This window comes from Pan paniscus, chromosome 1 (genome assembly GCF_029289425.2).
Source record: "Pan paniscus chromosome 1, NHGRI_mPanPan1-v2.0_pri, whole genome shotgun sequence".
Classification (NCBI taxonomy): Eukaryota; Metazoa; Chordata; class Mammalia; order Primates; family Hominidae; genus Pan; species Pan paniscus.
This window is the reverse complement of record NC_073249.2, coordinates 156,659,971-156,684,036: the sequence shown is the minus strand read 5'-3', so window position 1 is coordinate 156,684,036 and position 24,066 is coordinate 156,659,971. Positions and strand designations below refer to the sequence as shown.

The following is a 24,066-nucleotide window of genomic DNA, read 5'->3' as shown; positions in this document are numbered from 1 at the left end:
GTTATGCTATTGCAGCAAGTGATGACAGCTGTATAGAAAATAAGACTGTACAAATTGAGCAGGGATAACTTGAAGCTCCAGAAGGTAGAATGCTGTAGTGTTGTAGCAAAACTATTTTAAATAGAGTCCTTCACTGCTCGTTAAAAGTAGAACTACATTTAGGGATGATGTAGAACTTCAAGCTGGTATTAATCAAGGCAAAAATTGGTTATACCTTGCTGCCACAGACTATCATTTCAAAACCATCAGAGACTAAATGAAAAGGTATAGTCAAAGTTTCAGATTCAGGACACTTAAGTGCAGTTTTGGATGATTAATCAGATAAAATGGGGTTACAGAAGCAAAGCCAAGCCCCTGAAAGGCATGAGACTTATACTCACTGAAAAAATGAGCTAGCCAGTTGTAGTGGCTCAGGGCTATAATCCCTGCACTTTGGGAGGCTAAGGTGGGAGGATCACTTGAGGCCATGAGTTTGAGACCAGCCTAGGCATCAAAGAAAAACCATATCTCTTAAAAAAAAAAAATCAGCTGGTGTGATGGCACACACCTGTAGTCCTACTACTTGGGAGCCTGAGGCAGGAGGATTGCCGGAGCACAGGACTTTGAAGTTCAGTAAGTAACTGTGATCACGTCATAGAACTCCAGCCTGGGAAACAGAGTGAGACCCCGTCTCTAAAAAAAAAAAAAAAAAAAAAAAAACTTAAAAAAAGAAAAAGAAAAAAACTGAGCTATCTACATTCATATTAAAATAAATTATAAGGTCCCTCTCTTACTCCTTATGTCTGATTAGGTATTCTCTGCTTCTCTACTCTTCTACCACTGATTCTCCATTAGGTATTAACAACACAGAATATCAATCCACCTGTGTTTCTGTTGGTGGATGGAGGTTTACTTTTAAAGTGAAGCAAAATAAAATAACTTTACCATTCTTGACTGATTTGAGAGCCAAAGCACCATACAATTTATCATCATCATTGTTATTTTGGTATGTAGGTATGGATAATTAGTTAAGTAAGAAAGAGAAAAGGAGATCAGCCAAGCAACTGGCATGTGAATTGACTGACAAAAAAGCAGCCAACAGAAATGTGGTCACATATATATTTTACTAAAAATAAATGTGACTCTTGAAAAAAAAAACTACTAATGTGCCATATAGTATGAGTCACAAACAAAAAGCTCCAGATTAAAAAAGGCAAGATAAAACTATACAAAACACTAAGGAAGTATGTAGAAAAAGCTATGTGAGATGCACCATTCTACTCCTAAAGATGAGACATAGAACATTTGTGCATGCATTTTTTTCTAACATCTATACATCGGTATATTAAGGCCATTATACCTAAAAAGCAATGTAATAACAAATGTCTTTTTTTGGATGGAGAAAGGTGGGGATAACAAGAAATTTATACACAACATAATAAAAATACCTGTTACCCATCAACTACACTGAGTATTAATGTTTTATTATTATTATTCAGATATTTTTATTAACAAACTTGTCTTTGTGGGAACCATCAAGGGGCAGATACATGTTGATACTGTACTATTATTGAACATGTATCAATTTGCTTTTCCATAAACAATTACTTACTACTCATTCTTTTCCCCACTAATCATTTTTGAGGTATCCCAATTTCTTCCAGAGCTTACAGCATCAAGATTCATGTCACTGTTGCAACTGTCCCATAAGAACCACTAAAAAGCATATATAGTCTTAATTATTAAGAAATTCTGTGGAGCTATCCTACAAGTAGTTTACCAATATCTAAAATAGAAACTACCCACATAAAAATGTCAATAGCATATAAATATCAAAAAATTACTATAGAGTTGGATATTATAAAAAATTTCAAACATATACATAAATTTAAAGAGTAGCATAATGAAATCAGGTAGTGTGATGCCTCCAGCTTTGTTCTTTTCGCTTAGAATTGCCTTGGCTCTTTGGAGTCTTTTTTGGTTCCATATGAATTTTAAAATAGTTTTTTTCTAGTCCTGTGAAGAATGTCATTGGTAGTTTGGTAGGAATAGCACTGAATCTGTAAGTTGCCTTGGGCAGTATGACCGTTTTAATGATATTGATTCTTCCTATCCATGAGCATAGGCTGTTTTTCCATTTGTTTGTGTCATCTCTGATTTCTTTGAGCAGTGTTTTGTAATTCTCATTGTAGAGATCTTTCACCTCCCTGGTTAGCTGTATTCTAGGTATTTTACTCTTTTTGCGGCATCTGTGAATGAGATTGTCTTCCTGATTTGGCCCTCTGCTTGGCTGTTGTTGGTTTATAGGAATGCTAGTGATTTTTGTACATTGATTTTGTATCCTGAAACTTTGCTGAAAAGGGAACCCTTACACACTGTTGGTAGGAGTGTAAATCAGTTCAACCATTTTAGAAAGCAGGATGGCGATTCCTCAAAGAGGTAAAAACAGAACTACCATTTGACCCAGCAATCTTATTATTGGGTACATACCCAAAAGAATATGTCATTCTACCATAAGGACACATGCATGCAAATATTCATTGTAGCACTATTCACAATTGCAAAAACATGGAATCAACCTAAATGCCCATGACAGACAGACTGGATAAAGAAAATGTGGTACATATACATCATGGAATACTATGTAGCCATGAAAAAGAACAAGATCATGCCTTTTTCAGGAACATGGATGGAGCTGGAGCCTATTATCCTTAGCAAACTAACACAGAAGAAAACAAAATACTGTATGTTCTCACTTATAAGTGGGAGCTAAATGATGAGAACTCATGAACACAAAGAAAGGAACAACAGACACTGGGGTCCTCTTGAGGGTGGAAGGTGGGAGGAGGGAGAGGATCGGAAAAAAATAACTAATGGGTATGAGGCTTAGTACCTGGGTGACAAAGTAATCTGTATAACGAACCCCTCTGACACAAGTTTATCTATATAACAAACCTACACACGTACCCTTGAACCTAAAATAAATGTTTAAAAAAAACAGTATAATGGAATAAAACTCCATGTATCCATTGTCCAGTTTTAACAATTATCAGCATATGTCTAGTGTTGCTTCATCTATAACCCCATCCCACAATGATCTAAGCTACAATCTTAGGAACCCAGAAAAAAGAATTAATTAAATCCAAAGAAAGCAGAAGCAAGGAAATAAAAGGTGGAAATCAATGAGAGAGAAACAAACAGAGAAAAAGCAATAAAAAATACTTATTTAAAAGGACTAATAAATTGATAAACCCTTAGCTAGACAGATGAAGAAAAAAAAGAAACAAATTATCAAAATCAGGAATCAAAGTGAGAATGTCATAGATCCTACAGATGTTAAAAGGATAAGGGTATATTATGAACAACTTTATGCCAACAAATCCAACAACTTGGATGAAATGGATAAATCCCTAGAATAGAAAAAAAAAAGTACAACCACAATAGAAAGTAGCCTTGCATCTATTAAAGAAATTGAATTAGCTACTTAAAACTCCCCACAAAGAAAATTCCAGGCAGACATTTTCACTGGTGAATTCTATCAGACATTTAGAGTAAAAATAATACTAATTCTACATAAACTCTTTCAAAACATAGAGAAAAGAACAGTTCCCAATTCATCTTATAAGGCCGGTCTTACTCTGATGCCAAAAGCAGATAAATACATTAAAAGAGAAAATAAAACAAAAACTACAGGCCAATGTATCTAATGATTATAGACCCAAATTCCTGAACAAATTTTGCAACTCTATATAAAAAGGATAACATATCATGATCCAGTGCGAGTTATCTTAGGACTGCAAGGCTGGTTTAACATTTGAAAATTAATCAATAAAAGCTACCATATTAACAGAAAAATGAGAAATACTATGTGATTGTTGAGATACAAAAAAAGCATCTGACAAAATTCAACAATAAAAACTCAGAAAACTAGGAATCAAAGGGAACTCCTTCAACCTTACAAAGGGCATCTGTGAAAAACCTAAAACTAACACCACACTTAACGGTGGAAGACGCAGTGCTTTCTCTTTAAAAGAGTATACAAGGCAAGGATGCTCATTCTCACTACTTTAATATTTTAATAGAGGTCTTGACCAATGCAGTAAGACAAAAAGAAGAAAAAGAAATAAATAAAAGAAACAAAAGGCATTCAGATTGGACTAGAAGTAAAACTGTCCCAATTAACAGACAATATGATCATCTATGTATAAAGTGCTAAGGAATCTACAAAAAAATTATATGCAATCAATGAGTTTAGAACAGTCACAAAATTCAAGCTCAATATAGAATAATCAACTATGTTTCTATGTATTAGCAATCAAATAAAAAAATGTTTAAATGTTAAAAGATTTACAATACAAGACATCCGAAACCATGAAATAGTATTAAATGTACAAAATATGTACAAGATCTGTATATGAAAATACAAAACATTGCTGTGAAAACCTGAAGGTCTAGATAATAAAGAAATGTAACATAAGACAGCTTGGAAGACTCCATATTACAAAGTTGTCGCTTCTCCCCAAGTGACTTATAGATTCAGCACAACCCTAATAAAAATCCCAGAAAGCTTTTCTGTAGAAATTAACAAGCAAATTCTAAAATGTGTATTGAAATGCAAAAGAACTAAATTAGGTCAAACAATTTTGAAATAAAAGAACAAAACAGGAGGCTTTATAGTATTTGATTCCAAGTCTGACCATGAAGCTACATTTGTCAAGATAGTGTAGTATTAGCATAAGGATAAACACATAGGTCAATGGAAAAAGAGTTCAGAAAAAATTCCATACAATAAAATATTGAAAACTGATTTTCAACAAAGGTGCCAATATAATTTAATAAAAAAGAATCATGTTTTCAACAAATGGTACTGGAATAACTATAAAATAAACTATAAAAATGAACCTCAACCTTTACCTTGTGACACACTCAAAAATTAACTCCAAATGGACCACAGACTTATATGTAAATGATGAAACTAAAAAATTCTAAAAGAAACAAAGGAAAAAATTTTCACAGCCTTCAGATGGGCAAAAAATGTCTTGGGACAGAAAAAGTTCATCATAAAAGAAAAACAATTGATAAACTAGATTTCATAAAAATTTATAACTTACATGTTTCTAAAGCTACCATTAATAAAATAAGCTACACTGGGAGAAAATATTAGACAGATACTGATATAGACATCTGAGACGGAGTTGTATCTCAAATATATACAAAGTCTTGTTACCCAAGAATAAAAACCCATTTAAAAAAAAAAAAAGACAAAAGTTGGAACAAACACTTAACAGAAGATATACAAATGGCTAAAAAGCAGTAGCAGTAGAAAAGATGCTAAACATCATTAGTTTTAAAGGACATGCAAATTAAAACCACAAAAAAATATGCCAACACAGCCACAAGAATGGTTAATATTTAAAAGACTGACAATACAAAGTGCTGGTAATGAGGTGGAGCAACTGAATCTCTCATATGTTGCTAGTGGGAAACAGTTTGGTGAATTCTTATAATGTTAAATAAATACTTTTTGGGTTTTTTTGAGACAGGGTCTCACTTTCTCACCCAAGCTGGAAAGCAGCGGCGCAGTCCTGGCTCACTGCAACCTCCGCCTCCCGGGTTCAAGCGATTCTCTGCCTCAGCCTCCCGAGCAGCAGCTGGACTTACAGGCATGTGCCACCATGCCTGGCTAATTTTTGTATTTTTAGTAGAGGCGGGGTTTCGCCATGTTGGCCAGGCTGGTCTCGAACTCCTGGCCTCAAGTGATCCACCCGCCTCGGCCTCCCAAAGTGCTGGGAGTACAGGCGTGAGCCACCATGCCAGGACCTATACTTACTACTATACAATACAGCAATTCCATTGTCAGGTATGGATTCAACAGAAATGGTATGTCTACACAAAGACGTGTACATGAGGCACAGAGATCCATCATCTTATCTCACCACTGTCCAAGACACAGACATACCTTCCGTTTGTAAGACCTACAAAATGTTTCTTTCTAAGAAAAAAAAAAAAAAGGACTATACAAGAAAGCTTATAGCAATTTTATTCATAACAGCCAAAAACTGGAAACCACTCAAATGTCCATCAACAGACTAATGGATAAATAAATTGAATTGTATACACAAATGGACTATTATTCAGCAATTTAAAAAACTGCTGGCTGGGCGTGGTGGCTCATACCCATAATTGCAGCACTTTGGGAGACCGTAGCAGGAGGATCATTTGAGCCCAGAAGTTTGAGACCAACCCGGGAAAAAGAGCAAGACTTCGTCTCTATTAAAAACAAAAAAATTAGCCAGGCATGGTGGCATACACCATGAGTCCCAGATACTTGGGAGACTGAAGCAGAAGGATCACTTGAGACCAGAAGTTTGAAGCTGCAGTGAGCTACGACTGTGCCACTGCACTCTAGCCTGGGCAACAGAGGGAGACACTGTCTCCAGAAAGAAAAAAAAAAGAACAACTGATGTAAACAACATGGATGAACCTCAAAAACATGATTCTAAACAAAAGAAGCCCTAAGCGAAAAAAAAAAATTGCAAATGTATTACTTCATTTACATGCAATTTTAAAAGAAGTAAAATTAATCTACATTGACAAAAAGCAGATCCGTAGTTATGTGGAGCCAATAGCAGGACTGACAGCAAAGGGGCACAAGTAAACTTTTCAAGATGTTGGAAATGTTCTATATCTTGATTGTAGTACTGGTTACATGATGGTATATATTTGTCAAAAGTCATTAAACTGTACACTTAAAATGGATGCAACATACTCTTTGTAAATGATACTTCAATAAAGTTAACCCCAAAAAAGAATAATTTTAAAATATAGGTGATGTAACACATCAAGGCAATTCTATTGGAAAAATATACACATATAATATATAACACAGGGTAGATACAATATCCTTAAGCAGCATGGCTCAACAGAACTTTCTACAATGGCGTAAATGCCCTACATTGGCACTATTCAATAGGATAGCTACTAGCTACATATGGCTACTGGGCACTTGCAATGTGGTTAAAGTAACTGATGAACTTGATTTTTAATTTTATTTAATTTTGATTATTTAAAAGTTAAAAAGCCAACATGAGTACAGGCTTCCACAATGGACAACATGGCCCTTAAAGATACTGGGGGCGGCGGGGGGAGGAAGATGTATAGATGTTATTTTTTTTATTTTTTTATTTTCTTTTTTTTTTTTTTTGAGAGCCTGTCACCCAGGCTGGAGTACAGTGGTGTGATCGTAACTCACTGCAGCCTCAAACTCATGGCTTCAGGAGATCCTCCTACCTCCGTCTTCCAAGCAGCTAGAACTATGAGGACTACAGGCATGTGCCACCACATCCAGCTTATTTTTTGTAGAGACAGGGTCTCATTATGTTGCCCAGATTGGTCTCAAACTCCTGGTCTCAAGTGATCCTCCCACCTTGGCCTCCCAAAGTGCTGGGATTATAATCATGGGCAATCACACCTGGCCCCCCCCCCAACCCCCGGCTTTTTTTTTTTTTTAAGCAAACTGTCTTACTCTTTTTTCCACTGGTAATAGCTAACTATAGAAATGAGGACTCACAAATGGGTTGATCACAGAGAACTATCTAGTTTGGGGAGGACATTTATATGATATGGGTGGATAAAGAGACAGAGAAGAAATAAAAAACATGCTTAAAATGGTGTTTGCACAGAAGGATAAAAGAATGTGGCTGGGTGCAGTGGCTCATGCCTGTAATCCCAGCACTTTGAGAGGTCAAGGCAGGTGGATCACCTGAGGTCAGGAGTTTGAGACCAGCCTGACCAACATGGTGAAACCCCATCTCTACTAAAAATACAAATTTTTGTATTTTTAGTAGAGACGAAGTTTTGCCTTGTTGCCCAGACTGGTCTTGAACTCCCAGGCTCAAGTGATCCGCCTGCTTCGACCTCCCAAAGTGTTGGTATTAAAGGTGTGAGCCACAGCACCTGACCCTGTGTCACACTTTTTATTCTGTCCCAACAAACTATACATATTGAATAGGGCAAATTCTCATTACCCTAAAATAGTAGGTTTTCTTGATGATTAGGTGCCCTAGACTCCATTACTTAACTACACAAATAAAAGCTAACCAAACTGCTCCCTTCAAGATAAGGCAGGATAGCCTTACACCCATATTTCCCTTTCAAATAATTGGTTTCCAAGCTAATTTAACTGGCTTATTTAATGAATTATCCTCTTAATTTGCCTTTCAGATCAACAGTGCAGTTTCCATTAGAATTTACAGTATTCTTTTGTTCCAAACTCTGGCACCTTTTATTTTTCCTCAGTTTTAGATAATCATCCAATAACATTCTTGCACTACTGTTCTACCATGGTCATGCAACTGGAAAGCAATGATCAACACCTCCAACTCCATCTTCATTTTATCTAGTCTGACGAAAAAGAGCTGCAATATTGAACCAAACTGACAACATATTCTCATGTTGCTGCTCATAAAAAGAGCTGTCACTTACATGTACAGTATTTTTCTTTGAAGTTGGTTATTAACAATTATTCCTATTTGAGAATATCTTTCTAAATAAGTTATAGAACTGACACTCAGAATGATTACTTAAAAATTGCGAACAAAATTTGAATGTTTAAATATTAATACATATTAATTATAGTAGTCATAAGATGGACTATTATACAGCCACTAAAAATAATAAGATTTTTCAAGTGACAAGGAAAATGTACAAATAGAAGCCAGAAAAACAGGAGTCAGTACAATTCTAAATTTGTTAAAAATAAAAAATAGGGCCAGGCACAACAGTTCATGCCTGTAATCCCAGCACTTTGGGAGGGTGAGTTGGACAGGTCGCTTGAGCTCAGGAGTTCAAGACCAGCCTGGGTAACATAGCAAGACCTCATCTCTACAAAAAATATAAAAATTGGCCAGGCATGGTGGCACATCCCTGTAGTCTCAGACACTCAGGGGGCTGAGGTGGGAAAATCACTTTTGAGATAAGGAAGTCAAGGCTGCAGTGAGCCGTGATCTCACCACTGCATTCCAGCCTGGGCAACAGAGTGAGATCCTGTCTCAATCAATAAATAAACTAAATTAGATAAAAAAATAAAAAATAGCAGTTAAATTATACATAGTCACACACACACACACACACACACACACACACACACACACACACACACAGTATTAGAAGAAAAACCTCCACAACATTAACAGTGACTAACTCTGGTTGGCTTCTTCACTTTTTATGCTTTTCTCTATAGATTCTAATCTTTCTACAGCAGACCTGCTTTTATGAATACGAAAATAATGAATGGTATTTTTCAAAAAAGAACTAGAGCCTACAAAAACAAAGTACAGTTTATCCTCGCACAATATGGGTTTGAATTGCACAGGTTCACTTATATATGGATTTTCTGCTGCCTCTGCCACCCGTGAGAAAGCAAGACCATCCCCTCCTTTTCCTCCTCCTCCTCAGCCTACTCAATGTGAAGATGAGAATGAAGACCTTTATGATGATCCACTCCACTTGATGAATAGTAAATATATTTTCTCTTCCTTATGATTTTCTTAATAACATTTTCTTTTCTCTAGCTTACCATTGTAAGAACGTAGTATATAATACATATAATATACAAATATATGTTAATTGACTGTTTATGTTATCAGTAAGGCTTCTAGTCAACAGTAAGCTATTAGTAGTTAAGTTTTGGGGGAGTCAAAAGTTATACATGGATTTTTGACTGCACAAGGGAGTCAGCCCCACAACCCCTGAATTATTTAAGGGTCAACTGTATACCTAAACACCCCAAAGAGTAACCAGGTTTCAGTTATGGGTAAAAGTTAATACCCTCAAGACTTACTCTACCCAAATAAGTTTAGGTAGAGTAAACCTCTTTATCACTGTACTGGACTGGGTTAATAGTCTAGTTAACAATCCTATCAGGTTAATAAAATCTCTCACTGCCCTTGTACGGCTTCCACTAAGAAAATTTCTATTTAAGGAGGCTACCATCTAAGAGCAAGAATCAACAGAATTTTAACTGTTTTTCATTATATATGTAAAAATTAAAGACTAAGTTTTGTTTTCCCAATGTAGAAATATCAGGAATGGGGTCAGGTACAGTGGCTCACACCCATAATCCCAGTACTTCGGGAGGCCAAGGCAGGAGGATTGTGGACACCAGGAGTTTGAGACCAAGCTGGGCAATATAGCAAGACCCCATCTCTGCGAAAAATTTAAACATTAGCCGGGCACAGTGGTGCATGCCTGTGGTCCTAGCTATTCAGGAGGCTGAGGCAGGAGATCACTGGAGCCCAGGGGTTCAAGGTCTAATAAACTATCATGCCACTGTACCCTAGCCCGGTCAACAGAATGAGACCCTACCTCTAAAAAAAAAGAAGGAACAGAAATGAATCTACTTTATAAATATGACTATGTAAATGTGAAGAGAGAAAGAATTAAAGTATAACATGAAAATTTAAATTATTATTTGTTTAACAAGTACAATTCTTAATAATAAAGCTTATGTTAAAACACTTATGAGACTATGAATTGTTTGAAGGTGTCATTAATCTTTATTTCCTCTAGAACTATATCTGGAAGAAACATAGCAGATAAACAATAAATGCTATTTGAATAAGTATCTGTGTAACTCCCTATAGCATACAAAATAGTTTCATATTTATCTCATACATTTCCCATAAAATGTCTCATATATGTGTATAGAGAGAGAGAAAAAAAGAGAGCGTGCAAGAGAGAGAGCAAGGGAGAAAGCGCAATCTGAAAGAAGCCATGTTTTAAAGTATCTTTTGGCCTGGGCATGGTGGCTCATGCCTGTAATCCAAGCACTTTGGGAGACTGAGGTGGGAGGATCACTTGAGGCCAGGGGTTCGAGACCAGCTTGGACAATACAGTGAGATCCAGTCTCTACAAAAAATAAAATAGCTGGGTTTGGTGGCACACACCTGTAGTTCTAGCTACTTGACAGGCTGAGGAGGGAAGATGGCTTGAGCCCAGGAGTTTGAGGCTGCACTGAGCCATGACTGAGCCACTGCACTCCAGCCTGGGTGACACAGCAAGACCCTGTCTCTAAAAAAAAAAAACTAAATATATTTTGAATGTAAATCATAATTTGAGGTACTAATATTTTGGGGTAAAAACAAAAGATAATAAGACTTTTTTTAGATTAACATATACTAAAAATACAATATGCAAGGAATCAGTACAAGGGACAAGTTAGTAAGTTTATAAGAAAAGAAAATAATAATCACTTTCTGCAATTACTTTTGACTGGGTCAAAAAACACCTCTGCCGCATTTATCTAGACTTCATATGACACAAAATTTAAGAATCGCAACCAACAAGCCACCAGCCTATTTACATATGTCACTTATTCATTGAACAATCAGTTGCTGAGCAGAAACAATTGGCATAAAAAGACAACTATGATCAACAACAAGGAAACGAGCCCAATGAATAAACGTGCAAAAGTTCTTAATAGACACCTCACCAAAGAGATATACAGATGGCAAATGAGCATATGAAAAGACACTCAACATCATATGTCACTAGGAAATACTAAGTTAAAACCATAAGATAACACAATACAGGCCGGGCGTGGTGGCTCACGCCTGTAATCCCAACACTTTGGGAGGCCGAGGTGGGTGGATCACCTGACGTCAGCAGTTCAAGACCAGCCTGACCAACATGGAGAAACCCCGTCTCTACTAAAAATACAAAAAAAAATTAGCCAGGCGTGACGGCGCATCCCTGTAATCCCAGCTACTCAGGAGGCTGAGACGGGAGAATTGCTTGAACCTGGGAGGCAGAGGTTGCGGTGAGCCAAGATCACGCCATTGCACTCCAGCCTGGGCAACAAGAGCAAAACTCCGTCTCAAAAATAAAATAAAATAACGAAATACACCCACTAAAATGGCTAAAATCCAAAAACCTGATCATACCAAATGCTGATAAGAATGTGGAGCAGAGAACTTTCATTTATTACTTGTGGAAATGCGAAATGGTACACATTAGTAGTCTGACAGTTTCTTAAAGGGCTCAACATAGTCTCTTATATGATCCAGTGATCATGCTCCTAGGCTCTTATCCAAATGAGTTGAACATATATCCAGACAAAAACCTGAACATAAATGTTTACAGCTGCTTTATTCATAACTGCCAAAAACTGGAAGTATCCAAGATGTCCTTCAAAAGGTGAATGAACAAAATGGTACATCCATACAATGGAATATTACTCAGCAATAAAAAAATAAATGATTAAGTCATCAAAAATACATGGATGAACTTTAAATGCATACTGATTAGTTAAAAAAACAGTTTGAGGCCGGGCGCGGTGGCTCACGCCTGTAATCCTAGCACTTTGGGAGGCCGAGACGGGCAGATCACGAGGTCAGGAGATCGAGACCATCTTGGCTAACACGGTGAAACCCCGTTTCTACTAAAATTACAAAAAATTAGCCGGGCGTGTTGGCGGGCGCCTGTAGTCCCAGCTACTTGGGAGGCTGAGGCAGAAGAATGGCGTGAACCCGGGAGGCGGAGCTTGCAGTGAGCCGAGATCGCGCCACTGCACTCCAACCTGGGAGACACAGCGAGACTCCGTCTCAAAAAAAAAAAAAAAAAAAACAGTTTGAAAACGTTATGCACTGGTATGATTCAAATTAAGAGACATTCTGGAAAAGGTAAAACTATAGAAACAGGAAAAAGATTACTGGTTGCCCACAGTTCAGGGGAAGATGGGTAAGGAATGAATGGGTAGAGCACACGGGATTTTTTGGGAAGTGAAATTATGCTGTATGATACTCTAATGGTGGATATATGACATGCATTTGTCAATTTCATAGACCTGTACAACAGTAAGAATGAGCCCTAACAAACCTATGAACTTCAGTTAATAATAATGTATCAATATTGGTTCATCAATTATAATAAATGTACTACATTAATGCAAGATGTTAATAACAGAGGAAACTGTAAGCTGGAGACAGAGGGTATATGAGAATATAATGTACCATCTGCTCAACTTTCATTAAAACAGTTCGTTAAAAAATTTTAAAGTATGGTTGTTTGGGGGAAAGGTAATTTTTGTTAGTGTCATTATTATTATTTTAGAGACAGGATCTCACTCTCTTGCCCAAGCTGGAGTGCAATGGCACAATCATAGCACCCACTGCAGCCTCCAACTCAGGCTCAAGCAATCCTCCCACCTCAGCCTTCCAAGTAGCTAGGACTACAGGCGCACGCCACCATGCTCATCTAATTCTTGTATTTTTTGTAGAGATGGGGTCTCACTATGTTGCCTCAGGCTGGTCTTGAATTTCTGGCCTCAAAGCGATCCTCCTGCCTCTCAATTTGCCAGAGTGCTGGGATTACAGGCATGAGCTACTATCATTATTAAAGTATAGGATGCTGAAAAGAGGCCTCAAAGTAAATAGTTAAGGGAAAGGTGTAGAATGGCTTTTGTATGCTGTGCTAAAAACTTTACCTATACCGTATCTTCTGGGCTATGGGAAGTCATTAAACGTTTTGAGTGATGTAAGATCTGTTTTGGAAAAATAACTCTTGGTAATGACACTAGGATTTAGAGTGTGAGGGTAGTTGTTGTTGTTGTTTATGGACAGGGTCTCACAATATTGTCCAGGCTAGAGTGCAGTGGCTATTCACAGGTGCGATCATAAGGCACTACAGCCTTAAACTCCTGGACTCAAGTGATCCTCCTGCCTCAGCCTCTGGAGTAGCAAGAGTGAGATATAAAGTAAAAACTCCAGGAAACCAACTAGAAGGTGCTGCCATGATAACAGCAATGGTGAATTTTTACTGTGTACTTTTTATGTACCAAGCACTTTATTTTATCTCATTTAGACCTTAATAGGTCCTGTTATGACTCCTGCATAATAAATGAGAAATTAGGGCACAGAGTGATTAACCATCTCAATGTTATGTGAGCAAAGATAGGAAGATAAGAAGCACGACCCCGTAACGAACTACAAATAGTTCAGAATTATAGTGGTTTGCCTATCAAAGTTTCACTGACAAGTGATGAAACTGAGGGCTACATACAGCCAGACAGAGAAAGACCTTCTATAGTATAGTAACAGGGATTCCTTTTTTATATATAAGCTACAAATACCATGAGTTTCTGCCATCTATATCTTTCCCTCCTATGAAATGCTGTTTATTCACTCATTTAAAATCATTTTATGTACCAGGTAAAGTGTTAGGTTCTGGTTATACAACAATAACCTAAGCAGTTCTAATCCATATCATCACGGACCTAAGAGTCAGAATCCATGTGCTCTCTTAAAGTTTAACAGACGAAACCACCTGAGTCTAGTCAATAAGTACATTCTAGCACACCACTCATGATTTGAGAATACTCATTCACTTACTTATTGCTTCCGCAAAATTTAGTAAGACTCTACTATGTACCAAGCACTATTTTCAGTGATAGAAATACAACAAAGCACAAAACAAAGCTCACTGACTTCATGGTATTAACCTTTTGGTTGGAGGGCAGAGAAAACAAAAAACATAAATGATATAAATTCTGATAGTGATAAATGCTGTTAAAAAATTAAACAGGCAAGAGAACAGAATGTTAGCATGATAGGTATGCAAGTTTAGAGAAAAATGTTTCAGGTTTTGGGGAAACCAAGTACATATATATATGCACAACTGTAGTTTGAAAATGAGTATGTTCCCATTGATCAAAAACTCTTTTAGGTGGAGTAAGGATTCTGTGTCTTTTCATTCATTCAGAAGCATTTGCTTGCCTAATCTACTTTATACATGTCACAATAAGAAAGCAATCATTAGAAGGAAAATGGAAGGTTTTAATCAGTCTTAAAACCTAAATATAAATGAAGAAAAACATTACAGGAAAAATGCTCTATTTCTCCATCTCTCCATTCCCCTCCCTCTCTCTCTTACACACACACACGCATGCACACACACACACGCACGCACACACACACACGACAATCAGAAGAGCATCTGGCCATTCATTCATGGTACCCAGATTTGTGCTTCTTGGTCTTTAACAGGTTTCTCAAGATGTCCCCACATTCAAACACTCTGTGTGGCATCTATCCTGATCTTCAACTTAGAAAATATACTCATTATTCCTTGTAAGTAGGACTCTGCACAGTTGCATACAGAAGAGCGTCTCGGCAGGGAACAGTGCAGGTTCACAAAGGGGCCGATAAAACATATAATTTTAGCTTTGGTAATTGCCCTTGAAGATTACAATAAGAGGAGGATAATAAGGGCCAAAGAAACAAAAGATTTGCCCGTGATTTGATAGCTGGTTTCGTCACATATTATGTTGCTTATCCCACAGAATGTGGGAATCCCAGAAAGCGCCCCGTTTAAATTTAGACCGTATTTTTAGCAGGGTCCCTTTAACAGAGATTGCGGGAACCTGGGAAGGAACTGAACTGGGCTAACCAAACCGGTCGAAATGAGCACAGGGATTAGATTAGAGCACAGAAATTCTGGCTAGCAGTCTGAGAAAGGGGGCCAAAGCCAGCCCAGAGAAAAAGGAGGTTGCCTGGGCCAAAGGCTTTCTGACAGGAGACACAATAGGGTCGTACCTCTGGGTCTTACCTTCACTGAGGTTTCTACCCGACAGGTTTAACTGGCCGCTCTTCCTCGCTGCCTTCAATAGCCCTTGGGGTACCGAGGTACCGCAGTCTCTTCCACCTGCTTTGAAACCAGCGCGGGGATCCTGCCCCGCTATCCGCTTCAGGCGCGACATGTTCAAAGTCCTAGGTCCAGAAGCTGCAGCCCCACCCGTGACGCTTAAAGGTGGCGCCGTTGGGATGCCCCGCTCCTTTAGTGAGCGCGCGCTCTGGGCGCTGGGCTCGCGGCCTCGCGCTGGGCCTTCACTCTCTGCGGCGCAGTCCAGATGTCGTCAGCACCAGCGCCTGGGCTGGAGGACAGAGAAGCCTTTTCCGTTGCCGGTGCCGGCCTAGCGTCCTGGAATTACTTCAATCAAGTAAGTGCGTTTAACGGGCTTAAGAGGGGCTTTCAGGTTTATTGTTTGCACTGTTACTGCGACTCCAACCTTCTCCTCTGTGCTTCCATCGTGGCGAGGGTGTGGGGAAAGAGAACCCTCTCTTCTCCCCTCTCCTAGTCTGAACGTGGGCCTTGACTAAAACTTGAGATCTGGGCGCGGTCGGCAGCCTTTCTGGACCCCAGCCTGTGTTTGTCGCTTGTGGTGGTGGCGCCAGACCTCTGGCGTACGGAATAAAAGAAATTTTCTGTTCTTAAGGCCTGTACTCTGACACCATTCTCGTTGTATTGAGGGTATATAGCTTACCCAGCAAAGGAGGTAATGTGAAATGGAAGGACTGGCAACATAGAAGACAAAAACAAAAATCCTTAAAATTTAATAAATGTTCTGTGTATCAGACAGCTTAGGGAGACAAGTAGTGGTACATGCTTTAGTGAAGCTCAGACAGCTTGGATTTTTGAGCCCTAAAAAGCAAGTTCAAATCTCAGCTGCTTCTTTACTTTAGAAACTGTTAACTTGAGGCAGTTTACTCAACCGCTTTTAAAGCTCATTCCTTTTTTTCATTACTTTGGGGATAATTCCTACCGCATAAGGTTTTTGAAATAAGTGAAGATAAAAACTAGAATCTTGAGCTCTCGGTGAGTCCAGAATAATAGCAAATGAAAATTTTGTTCAATATAAGTCGGTGTTTCCTAGGAAATTAAAGTTTTCATCTGAAATGTACAACTTCTTGATTCAACAAGTAATTATTAAGATTAATCCTGCCTAGTATGTATACTATCCTGGGTGCTAGACTTTTCTTTTGCCTGAAATGATTTTGTTTTAAAAGCATATGCCAGGGAATACCATTCTAACCCCCATCAAGTCTACTGAGGATTGGTAGAATAGTTGAAAGCTAGGATGAAGGCCCTTTGACAAATTCTTCATCACGCACTTTTACCTGAGTCCAGGTTATTGCTACCTGTAAAATTCGGTTTTTAACTCTACCCTTTTTGTTCTTATTTCTGTGGAGTCCTTTACACTAATATCGAACAAGAGAAAGTTACCAATAGTTGTTACCCTACTAAAAAAGCAAAGAGTGGATTTTTGTCTTTTTTTTTTTTTTTTTTTTTTTTTTTGAGACAAAGTCTCGTCTGTCGCCTAGGCTGGAATGCAGTGGCGTGATCCCGGCTCACTGCAACCTCCGCCTCCCAGGTTCAAGTGATTCTCCTGCCTCAGCCTCTCCAGTAGCTGGGATTATAGCCGCGCACCACCACACCTGGCTAATTTTTATATTTTTTAGTAGAGACGGAGTTTCGCCATGTTGGTCAGGCTGGTCTCGAACTCCCAGCCTCAAGCGATCCGCCCAGTTCGGCCTCCCAAAGTGCTGGGATTACAGGTGTCAGTCACCGTGCCCAGCCTGAGTTTTAAAGGAAAACGACCGTAGCAGCTTTTGCAAGGTTATTAATGAGGTCCCTGGTCAGCTTGTCTTCACAGTAATGGTAATAGCTGCCTTATTGGGCCCATACCAGGCTCAGTGCTAATAATACCTCTGTTTGCTATTTCTTATTTAACACAGTGACTAATTTTGCAGATAAGGAAATTGAGGCTAAAAGGGGTGAAGAAACTTACCCAACCTCACAAGTTTCTCTGAATAGCACGACCGGGAATTTGAACCTAGATCTGTCTCCAAAACCTTTCTTTTTAATCACCATGACTTCCCTAGTGGCTTTTCATAATTCCCAACTTGCTTTTTTTTTAATCCTGTAATCATTGTAAGAGACACTTCAGTTGTTTTTAAGAAGATTTCTTTATTAAAGAACCACCTTTTTCTCTTTATAGTAACAACCTACCTTTGGGGAAGAAACAACCCACCTTTGGAGAATTGAATTGCTCGAGTACAAAATTTTACAGTAACCACCCCTCCCCCTACAATAGATTCTTCTTTCGTTCTTTTTTTCTTTTTTTTTTTTAAGAGACCAGGTCTCACTCTGTCACCCATGATGAAGTACAGTGGTGCGATCACAGCTCACTGCAACCTCGAAATCCTGGGCTCAAACAGTCCTCCCACCTCAGCTTCCTGAGTAGCCATCACACCACCATGCCCAGCTAATTGTTTTTATTTTTTGTAGAAACGAGTCTGTGTTGCCAAGGCTGGTCTTGAACTCCTGGCCTCAAGCTGTCCTTCCATCTAGGGCCTTCCATAGCACTGGGATTACAGGCATGAGCCACCTCAAGCAATCCTTCTATCTAGGGCCTTCCAAAGCACTGGGATTATAGGCATGAGCCACCACACCCTGCCTAGTTCAATTTATTAAAAAATAACAGCAAGGTATAATTTTTAAATTTGTTGTTCTTGAAGTTAAATATTTCATTATTGACATTTAATGATACTGTATTAAAACATTGTTTCATCTTGTATAAGGAAAGTATCTTCTGTTTAATGGCAAAGAGTAATTCTGAAAAAAAATCCCAGTGGCCATATGCTTGTGGTAAACTCCAATAGATATAAACTGACATATGTAAGAATGTACTAGTTACTGTAATACAGTGTATGGTGTGTGTGTGTTTGTGTGTGTGAGATGGAGTCTCGCACTGTCACCCAGCCTAGAGTGCAATGGCTCAGCCTTGGTCACTGCAACCTCCACCTCCCAGCTTCAAGTGATTTCTCCTGCCTCAGCCTCCCAAGAAGCTGGCATTACAGGTACGCACCACCACACCCAGCTAATTTTTTTGTATTTTTTTAGCAGAGGCAGGGTTTCGCCATGTTGGCCAGATTGGTCTCAAACTCCTGGCCTCATGTGATCCACCTGCCTCGGCCCCCGAAATTGCTGGAATTACAGGTGTGAGCCACCGCACCCAGCCTGCTGTATTGTATTTATGTAGTAAGTGCAGATTGAGCAAGTTACAGTAAAAATTATTACCTAATGCAATAGAGAAAATAACATGTTTTGTCTCAAATGGATGGAAACTGAAAGCTAATCAACTTCAACTGAGCTTCTTTATGAAAAAATAGTTATATATACTTATGTGAGAATTAGCTCCATTTCTATTGTTTTAAGGAGAATACATTGAAAGCAAAAATTCTAACTCTTTTTCAACACTGGCATTTAAGTCAAAGTATTTGCTTTTTTAGAAAAATTGACTTTATATACATTACTAAAATAATGTGAAATGAATGTCTCCTGTGTCAAGGCTGGAGACTACTGCATAGCTACCTTTTGTAATGGAATTGTCTAGCTAGAATTTATTGTATTCATTTTATTTAAGTGATGAAAGGCTTCCCTCTTCAAGCTTCTTTGCTAAATGAGAAAAGAAAATGAAGAAACCAAATTTATGTTAAACCTAAAAATCACATTGGCCAAAGGGTACAGTTTTGTTTCATAACAGAAAGTAAGACTGTTATCAAAGTATAGAGCAGCTTGTCTCTACCATTAACATTTATTAAGACATAGATGAAAGGTACAATTGATGAGATGGATTATTGAAGTCTGAAATTGTAGTAAGGGTAAATTGAGTTAATTTGGCAGATTTGCAAGCACATTTGTTTATAAAATGGAGTCAAGTAAGAGCAAAGTGTATTTGTTTGGCAGACATTCTAGGAAGTTTCTTTTTGTGTAAAGTAACAAATTTAGCCTATTTTGAATTGTATTGTGTTTATCTTTCAGAATATTGCCTTATATATGAGAGCTGCTATCTTATGGTAAAAGTTATTTATTGAGAGAACATTTTAGTTTTCTTTAAAAATTTAGACTTACAATTTCACATTTGTTTTCCCTTCAGGGCTATCATTGCCAACTTTAAGAGTAGCTGGGAGAGGACATTCTTTTTTGTTTGTTTGTTTTTCCTTTTTTTCTGAGACAGAGTCTCAGTCTGTTGCCCAGGCTCACTGCAGCCTTGACCTCCCTGGCTCAGGAGATCCTCGCATCTCAGCCTCACAACTAGCTGGGACTAAAGGCACCTCGCTTCTTTTTTTTTTTTTTTTTTTTTTTTTTTTTTTTTTGTAGAGATGAAGTTTTGCCATATTGCCCAGGCTGTTCTCAAACTCCTGGGCTCAAGCAGCCCACCTGCCTTGGCCTCCCAAAGTGTTGGAATTACAGGCATGAGCCACGATGCCTGGCCAAGAAGACATTCTTTTCTTTTCAGTGAAAGCAGTACATATTTTGCATTTTACTGATAGTTTCAAATGTGGCTTTGAAATTTGTATTATGTTGTTACTGGAGTTGTATATGGTAATTTTTTCTAATGGAAAGAGTGCATTGTCTTTGGAATAATGCATTTGTATATTCTTTGTTTTCTCTGCTTCTCTTATATACTTTTGAATCGTGAAACAGCTTGCTCTAGGAGGTTTAATATTTGATTCTAATATTTTCTGCCCCCGCCCCCCTTTTTTTTTCCAAGACAGAGTTTCGCTTTCTCACCCAGGCTGGAGTGCAGAGCTCACTGCAGCCTCAAACTCATGGGTTCAAGTGATCCTTCTGCCTCAACCTCCTCCCCATGCCCCCCAGTAGCTGCGACTGTAGGCTCATGCCACCACATCCAGCTAATTTTTTAATGTTTTATAGAGACAGGGTCTCCCCATATTGCCCAGACTGGTCTCAAACTCCCAGGCTCAAGCAATCCTACCACCTCAGCCTTCCAAAGTGCTGGGATTGGCCAGGTACGGTGGCTCATGCCTATAATTCCAGCAGTTTGGGAGGCCAAGGCAGGCAGATCCCATGAGTTCAGGAGTTAGAGACCAGCCTGGACAATATCTTGAAACTCTATCTCTACAAAAAATACAAAAATTACCTGGGTGTGGTGTGGCATGCACCTGTGATCCCAGCTACTCAGGAGACTGAGGTAGGAGGATGGCTTGACCCCGGAAGGCCGAGGTTGCAGTGAGCTAAAATTGCGCCACTGTACTCCAGCCTGGACAACAGAGCGAGACCCTGTAGGGAATTACAGGGATGAGCCACCATGCCCAGCTCTCTCCACTTTCAACACAAAAAAATTTTAGTCCCCAGATTTAGGAAAATTTTTTTTCCCTCTTATATGAGGGCTTTTTTTAAATGTTAGTTTTATTTACTTGAAAGTGGAAGAACTAGTAAAAAAAATTTATCAAAAATGCTTTTAATTTGGGGGTTTTCTGGTTTATTTCATTATATTATAAAAAGAAACTGAAACAAGGGTGGTGGTAAACCAATCGTGCTTATGTCATTTTCAAAAAAGCAGTATAATATTGAGATTTGTTTATCGGTTCTTAAATCAGCTGGAAGTGTTTCCTATTATTCACAGTGATTATTACTCATAACCTTTAAAAGCTAGTGCAGTATTCTTGCTCTTTTTTCCAAGATTAATATGTTCTCTGACTTAAAGTCTCAGATTTTGTATTAATTGTATGGATTTTATGATTTTTTTTTTTTTGGCTTTAAACTAGTAAAGTAATACAGAAGTAAAGTTAGGGCACCAAACCCTATGTTTATGTTAACACATACACTACTGAGTAAGTCTGTTTTAAAAACAATTTCAATCAAAATCCACTATTTTAAAATTTGACTTTATATCCACCCCCTCCCACCCACAATTTTGTTCAATTGGATTCTGCTTGCAATTTCATTTACTTTAAAAAGGGAGACACAGTAAATGTTTAAAAATGGCAAATATTGTTTATGTAGCAAAGCTCGCCTACAGTTTTAATAAGACATGATATGGTCCCTGAGACTTTATCCTTAACATCAACTTAAGGAGAAAAATCTGAATAATTTGGTAGTTTGTTAACAGTCACAATCAGTAGATTGTTAATTTAAAATTTGATACTTAGATTTCTAGGCCACATATTTATACTCACAATTTGGTAAGTGCTAGTTTAGCTTTCAGAATACCTTCAAGACTGCTCACAATTTTTTTTTCTACTTGAGGTTGGTTTTTTTCCATCCTTTGCAATATCACAGTTACATATACTTAAATATTTTAAAGGTATGCATCATCAGAGTGTTGAAATACTAGTGGACATTTAAATACTTGGTACCTATGATGCAAATCTGTGAACCCAGCCATCATCATTCTAGAGGTACATGTTTTTCACTCAACACTAAATTTATCAGCCATCAGTACAACTTTATGGCCATCTTAGAGGTGCTGACATTTTTGCTTTTCTTTTTAACTCATTTCCTAGAAATACTACATCTCTACCATCTCATCCCTCCCCTAAAATAATTACTTGATCAATATCTCCAAGTGCTTTAGACTTCAGCCTGAGCTAATTGTGGCTTGAAACTAACAACAGTTTATTGTTTCAAGTGACTGGGGTGGCAATTGGTGGAGAGAAACATGGCCCTTAAAAACTACTTACTGTACTTTATTTTTAAGAACTAAAATTGTTTAATTTTAGTAAAGTTGTGAGTAGTATTTTACTTTTAAAATTTATGCTTTGGTTATTTGATAGTTTTTTTGTTCTGACCCATGTCACGGTACTTTTAATTAATTAATTAATTAATACTTATTTTTTTATTTTTGAGATGCAGTCTCACTCTGTCGCCCAAGCTGGAGTGCAGCAATGAGATCTTGGCTCACTGCAACCTCCACCTCCTGGGTTCAAGCGATTCTCCTCCCTCAGCCTCCCCAATAGCTGGGATTATAGGCACGCACCACCACACCCGGCTAATTTTTGTATTTTTAGTAGAGATGGGGTTTTGCCATGTTGGCCAGGCTGATCTTGAATTCCTGACCTCAGGTGATCCACCCACCTTGGCCTCCCAAAGTGCTGGGATTACAGGTGTGAGCCATTATGCCTGGTTTTAATTTAATATTAATCAAAGATAGGTACAGTTGTTTGTGTCTTTTCATGTTGGTGTCATGTTTGTATTGCAGTAGCCTCTTAAAGGAGAAGGGGCATCTAATAATGGTATAATTCATATCTTTAACTTAACTGTTTATAGGGTAGGTTCTTATCAATTTAATTTTTACAATAATGCTATAAAGTAAGACAAGTATTACTATTGTTAGTCATCAATTGAAAAGATGAGGAAAGCCAAGTGTGGTGGCTGATGCCTGTAATCCCAGCACTTTGGGATGCCCTGGTGGGAATTCAAGACCAGCCTGGGCAACATAGGGAGATGCTGTCTGTACAAAAAGTTTAAAATATTAGCTGGGTGTGGCGGCGTGAGCCTATAGTCCCAGCTACTGGAGGGGTGGGGGTAAGGGGCTGAGGCAGGAGGATCACTTGAACCCATGAGTTTGAGGTTGTTGTGAACTCTGCACTTCAGCCTGGGTGACAGAACAAGACCCTGCCTCAAAAAAAAATTTAAAAAGAAAAGATGAGGAAATTGGAGAGTTTTTTCCGACTTTCTTGTAATGACATGTAACATTTGTTGGGTGCCTATGTGTTGGGCACTCTGCTAAGTGCTTTGTATTCATATTTTTAATCTTAGAAACTTCAAATGGCATCATTATCCCCATTTTTCACATAAGGGACACATTAGCTCATGTGGCTAATTAGAAGAAGTATTTATTACAGTAGATGAGAACACACATAGGGGAGTAGAATCAGGGAATAGAATAGAAGCCACTTATGTTTTTTACATTTATATAGTTTGAATATTTAGCATTAAACTTATTGCTTTATAATTTTTAACATTCCACAAAAAACCTGTGTTAAAATATGAAATCTAAATAAGCTGTTCTCACTGTGTAAACTAACTCTTCTGAGATATATCTTTCATGTGAGTTTAAATTTTTCTGGATTTATTATGACAAGACATAGTAGGAGACAGTACAACATAGTGGAAATACAGGCTTTGGAGTGAGATGTAGTACCTGGTTTGGTTTTTTTAATCCCTGCTCTACTATTAGCTGCTTTATATGTTAGACAAGTTGCTTAACTTTTCTAAGCCTTAGTTTCTTTATTTATAGAATAGTCATTATAATAGTAATTTATTCTAAGCATTTGTATTAGTATTCTCACTTATTGTCCTCATAACAACCCCAATGAGGTGGGCATTATTATTACCCTCTTAGTTTAAATAAGGAAATTGAAGCACCAAGTAATGAGCTGAAGTTCACACAATTATCTTAATTGGTAGAGTCCCTTCAGGTTGACTCTAGGGCCTGCATTA

At 38.0% G+C, this 24,066-nt stretch overlaps 2 protein-coding genes across 8 annotated transcripts in view; one reads left to right on the top strand and one right to left on the bottom strand.

Moving 5' to 3' along the window:
* The window catches only part of LRRC40 (leucine rich repeat containing 40), a 60,934-nt gene extending 45,074 nt beyond the window's left edge, over positions 1–15,860 (bottom strand). Inside the window, exon 1 of the mRNA XM_003830608.4 lies at positions 15,583–15,860. Within this exon, the coding sequence (XP_003830656.1) occupies positions 15,583–15,733 (151 nt within the window). The 5' untranslated portion in view covers positions 15,734–15,860. The remainder of the gene's footprint in view (positions 1–15,582) is intronic.
* Positions 15,836–24,066, top strand: part of SRSF11 (serine and arginine rich splicing factor 11) — a 46,331-nt gene continuing 38,100 nt past the window's right edge. For 4 of the 7 annotated variants that reach the window (XM_003830609.5, XM_024925836.4, XM_024925833.4 and 1 more), the window contains exon 1: positions 15,836–15,973. The gene's annotated coding sequence lies outside the window, so the exon portion shown is untranslated. The remainder of the gene's footprint in view (positions 15,974–24,066) is intronic. The other 3 variants (XM_024925847.4, XM_008956048.4, XM_008956043.5) reach the window with 1 other exon arrangement.